The sequence below is a fragment of the Micropterus dolomieu genome, linkage group LG16, assembly GCF_021292245.1.
Source record: "Micropterus dolomieu isolate WLL.071019.BEF.003 ecotype Adirondacks linkage group LG16, ASM2129224v1, whole genome shotgun sequence".
Lineage (NCBI taxonomy): Eukaryota > Metazoa > Chordata > Actinopteri > Centrarchiformes > Centrarchidae > Micropterus > Micropterus dolomieu.
Genome location: NC_060165.1, coordinates 8,144,565 through 8,150,161, shown reverse-complemented (window position 1 = coordinate 8,150,161; position 5,597 = coordinate 8,144,565). Strand labels below are relative to the sequence as shown.

Below are 5,597 nucleotides of genomic sequence, written 5' to 3'. Positions count from 1 at the left end.
ACACACACACACACACACACACACACACACACACACACACACACACACACACACACACACACACACACACACACACACACACACACACACACACACACCAGTGGCCTCTAGCACTTATACCAGCTCAATGGAAACATTCCTTTTTGACAGTAAGGCCAAATCATGGTGGAAATTCAAGGTGAAAGCTGTAAAAATGTCGTTTATAATAAGCTAGATCATTCTTTTTGTTTTGCTGGGGGAAAAATAATAATTACTATTCTATTTGTGTATTAACACAAATCTATATTGAATTAAGCTTTGTCTGTGCTAGTCAGACAGAAGTTATTGAATATCTCAGTTAACTGCAAATCACATGACAGCAGCTGGCAGATGGCTTGCAGCATGCTTTGCTTTGTGTCTCAGTTCACTTGAGTTGGTTCATGAATATTTAGCACGAATATGCCTGGACGGACACGGGTTTACGCACACAGACACACAAACATATGAGCACAACACAAAGCTGAGCCCTTGCCCTCAAACATAATCCACAGAGGTCAAGAGGGCTGGACTTGTGTCTGACAGAGACCTGAGAGAAGCCAATAGGAGTTAGACAATCTGGCTATTAGTGAGGGAGTAAAGTTGGTGGGGGTCTGACAATGTCTTGTTTGCATTTCTCATTCAACATTTTTACACATTTACTCACAAATATGTGTGTATATATATGATAATATATATATATATATATTAATAATATAGTAATAATATAATATAGGACCTTATATAATTCCTTAAAGTTCTCGCTTATACCACCAAAGGTGGTAGACCTTAACTGGTGAAATAAAATAAAATAAAATAAAATAAATATCATGTATGCATCGCACCATTTGGGGCAATGTTGCAAATCAGTGCTGGATTTTTACACTTTTTGCAACAAAGTACCTTGATTATTAAATTAAATAAAAAATGACAGGAGAGCATTTTATCCATATTGCCCACCTCTAATTTCTAACTTAATTCTAACCTGCTGCAGCATTACAAAAAAAGACCTTCTAGGTTTCCATTGTCAGGAACGCTCACTCTAACTCATCAATTAAAGAGGAAGGAGCTACCTGTACTGCATACAACAGCTCGAAACCTGATTCCTCACTGCTTGCTAATTCTGGCTGCCCACTCTGAATTATTAAAGCTACACCTTAAGGATATTACATGCTAATAAGTCACTTGACTGGCCACTTCAGGCAAAGTCTGTGTCCATGACTTACTCCTTGGATAAATCGTTAACTTCTTGTACTGTTTTTTATTTTTTTTTCATGGAATATGGGACACGAACACACACACACACACACACACACACACACACACACACACACACATAGATGGGATGTTACATAAGGAAAGAGGTCATGGAACACTGGACTTGAAACATACAAAACACATTCACACAGGGGGTTACCTTTTTATATACAGTCTATGGGGATAACCCAGTAAACACTAATTGTGTGTGCTTCTAAAGAGCCCCATCTGTATGCTGTCAGGTGTGAAAAAAAGAAGCCTCAAAACCAGAGGTGGCAGCACAGCACAAGCATCTAATGTTTAAATACTCTTAGTGAAGATCCATCAAGAGGTAAGTACACTAAAGAGCAAATAGACTTTTATGTTACATCATCTTTCCAGTAATAAATCAAAATGACAAAAAAAAGTCCCTAAACCCCTTCCCTCTGTTCAGGATCCAGACCCCTTTCTTTATTGTTCTGCCTATTACCTCAAAATACAAAAAAGAGACCGAATTAGGATGATAAAGAAGCATTTCATCACGCTGGACCTGTTAGGATTGGGGATTAGGGAACGTGCTAACAGACAGCATTAGCCTCGCAGGCTGAGGCAGGTGCTGGTTGGCGACCTGCTAGCTGATTACTGCAAACACACACAGCTAACTAAACTATTAAAGGCTGGGGATACGCTGACAGACGGAGCCTTTCAGATGTTGTAAAGTTCAGGTTCACTGCAACTTTAAAGCTCCCAGACAACTAGAATGTTGCCACGGCGATTAATCGAGCTGAAAACACCAACATGAAGCTGCGGTTTGATGTTCAAAGGGATGTCAGTCAGTGATTTAATAGCAGATGAAAAGGTGTGACCTCCAGCGCTTATTATATGAAAATCTATTAAACTTACAGTAAAAGATTTTTATTAAGGCTCCATCTTCATTATCTTTACGTGACTGGCTATGATGTATGTTATAAAATCAACATGTGACAACATCAGAACACTATGTTGACAATTGTTGTTACAATTTCATGTAACTATATGTTATTCCAGTAACTTTTCCAGCCCATCTTCATGTTGTTTTGACTGTAAATGTAAGGAATAGGACACCTTGACAGATAATGGTGACATAATCAGTTAAGAAAGCACCAGTTTGAGTTGGTGTGAAACATTAATGATGCTGAGTCTCATTTAACAGTCCAGTAATGTGCACATGCTGTACAGAAGTACAGTACGTGCACACTGACCTAGCAATCAACCAACTCCTGAGGGAAATCTTTGTCTCTTTAGCTGCTAAATGCTGCACTATGCTCACCAGCTAGTTGCTGATTTTGTCTGTCTGTTGTCTGGTGCTGGGCTGTTTGCTTTGCGTGGGTCTTTTCTCAGCTGCCTGCTGCTGGAAATGACTGAGCAGTAGAGCTGTGGTGACAAAAAACCAAAACAATGAGCTTAAAGACAGTAAATTGAGGGTATCTGCAGAGTCGGGTGATAACTCTGTGGGTTTGTCACTATGGGTGATCCCTTCCATTTCGCACATAGTTGTTTGATTCTTTGTTTATATAAAAATATTGATTAGTGCAGCAGTTAAATATTCCATTAGGCATTTTACTGTTTTTGATTATTGTATTATTAGTTTAACTGTTTATGTATGTTTTTTCTCTCTAATAGGCCTTTTTAAGAGCAGATATATTGACCTGACATAGTTTTGCCAGTTCCAGGGTTCTGGTATTGTACATGCTGACTCACTGCAGTTGCCTCCTAGGACTCGGACATGAAAATGACAGCGCCATTGTTAATGTTATTATCTTATTAGAAAGGGGTTAGTGACGAAGCATTTCCAGGGGCCACAGCTGACCTCAGAAGAGTCTCTGAACTCTTTACTGTAATCAGGCGCTGACTCAAGATTCAAGATGTTTTCTTTAAGTATTGTAGTTTTGTAGCATCACATTTACCAAATCTATGTCTCCATCCTTAACCAAAGTCATTTTGCCATACCTTATTTAATTGTTAGCGCAATCCTTTCATGATTGAGAAATATAATCTTTACATCATTGTCAGTTGGTTCGTACATAATTGCGGATGACTTCAAAGGCTCCCATTAAATGAATGAGTGAGTAGATTAATAGAAAAGAAAGAAAGACAAACAGATGAATGGCCATCAATAGGACTAAAGGTGGAAACCTGACTAGCAAACAAGATGACAGAGCTCTCCAAATAATTAATGAAGCCTGAGCTTTCTAAGAAGATACAACAGTGGGTAGAGAGAGAAAAACACACACACCTTTCTGTAACCTCATTTGCATCATTATCAACAGCTTGCATGTAAGTGTGTGTGGTTATGTGTTCTTTTGTGTGTTCTCTACAGGGAACTCAGATGGCAGCTCTATATGCCCATATTGACATTATTGAGGAAGCCGGACAAATGTCGTCTTGCATTATGAATGAAATGTTATTGATCAGACTGAAGAACCAAGAGTGTGTGATTGGATATACTGATTACATGATGAGAAACGGGCCTGAGTTGGCTCAGTAAACAGAGTTCTGGGTCAAAGTCTGAATATGCATTTACAAGCGAGGCAGAGAGAGAAACATGAGAGCGACAAGCTTTTGTCCTCTGTCTTCCACTGATCCGGTTCACATGACGTTTCAGGTTGTCTTTCCAACACACACACACACAAAGAGAGAAAAACACCTGCCCCAGACTTTAGCTACTGCCCTCATATCTTTCTGTTGATTTGTTCTGTGTTTTATTGTGTGGGCTGCATCAGGGAATGTTTTGTACAGTCTCACTGTTCCTCACACACATAGAAACACTGATAAACCGGGACCAGACTGGGACTATCTCAGTTTTTCTGCCGTGTAAGTGGCAGCATGGATTGGCCAAGAGGACAAGGGTCAGATCAGTATGATATAGCAAATGCAAACCGAACTCACACTCAACACACAACAGAGTACACATGCAAAATTCAGTTAACATTTCTACTATATTTATATATGGCTACAAAAATCCTTTTCTCCTGTATAATAGGTTTCAGACAATGTGTGTTAACTACAGGAGAGGGGGAGAGTTACAGGCTTTTCCTTGTCCTAATCCAGAGCTGTGAGCTTCATTGATAAATCCACAACACAACATGTATATGCAGTGCAGGTATTAACAAAAGAAGCTCATGTAATCATGGGCCACTGGTCTATCTTTGCAGCTCCTGGCACGGGTGTGGACAAGAAAGCCTGGATTTTGCAAGGGGGGGGGGCTTCAAAATAAAAGCACATTTAGAGAAGGAGGGGTATTGTTTTAGACGGATTTTAGGGATACAACGAGATGAGTGGATGCATGCAGCTGAATATATGGCCAGTGACGGAAGGATGAAGTGAAGCAAGAATAAAAGCAGGGAATAGCACGTGCATGGTTGTAGCAGGTGGGACACAAGAGCATCTCTGGAGAGGAGGTTTCTGCCGCTGCGTCCTTACCTCAGAGCGACGCGCACCGAGCTCTCATCCGGCCCGCTGGTCATGGTGTCACCGGGAGGATAGTCCAGCTTAAAAATAGCTTGATTTCCCTTTCCCCCCTCCTTATCCTCTTACAAGACAAGACAGCGTCGCGGGCACCCCCCTTCCTCCACCTCCAAGAAAAGCGCTTCAATCTTGAGCTTCCACCGTTGCCGCTCTCACCTCCTCCTCGAAACAGCATAAGGAGCCATGTTTGGTGAGATGGAGCAGGTCATTATGAAAGGATTCGTTTGTTTTCCATTGCGGTTATTTCTCCAGAGGCATCGTCTCAGCCTCCTTCTCGGGCAGAGTGCAGTGTGTGTGTGTGTGTGTGTGTGTGTGTGTTCGGTGCGGACCGACGAGCTGGGATCCACTGGCCTGGAGAGTCTCTCCAAGACTGAGGACGTAACCAAACTCCTCCTCCTGAGCTGTACCAATCCAGGCAGGGGGCAACCAACAACGCAAGACAATACATGTAGGACAACATGTCTAATAATAATTGTAGTGTTATAATTATAATAAATATAATAATACTTTAAAGTCTTTAAACCATTTTCGACGCAAAATGATACATTTCTTTCTGGATACATATTTTTATGTACTCATACTAACTAGCAGAACATTTGATAATGTTTTATTTGATAGGGCTACTATACTATACTATACTATATTATATTTGACATTCCATGCTATTGCTGTGCTATACTATATATTTTCGTATACGATACGTGTCACCTTTTCATCACATACTATATTATTATGTTATGTACATTACTTTATAAATTACATTTCTATATTAACACAGACAAGAATATCATTACTTGATCATATATATTAATCTGGTGTACACTGTTTACACATGCTAG

The 5,597-nt window shown here is 40.2% G+C and overlaps 1 protein-coding gene across 2 annotated transcripts in view; it reads right to left on the bottom strand.

Annotated features, from left to right (window-relative positions):
* LOC123984698 (kinesin-like protein KIF21A) overlaps positions 1-5,018 on the bottom strand; it is a 37,781-nt gene extending 32,763 nt beyond the window's left edge. The window contains exon 1 of one of the 2 annotated variants that reach the window (XM_046071747.1): positions 4,714-5,018. In XM_046071747.1, the coding sequence (XP_045927703.1) occupies positions 4,714-4,757 (44 nt within the window). In that variant the 5' untranslated portion in view covers positions 4,758-5,018. The remainder of the gene's footprint in view (positions 1-4,713) is intronic. The other variant, XM_046071746.1, reaches the window with a different exon arrangement.
* Positions 5,019-5,597: the final 579 nt, after the last annotated feature.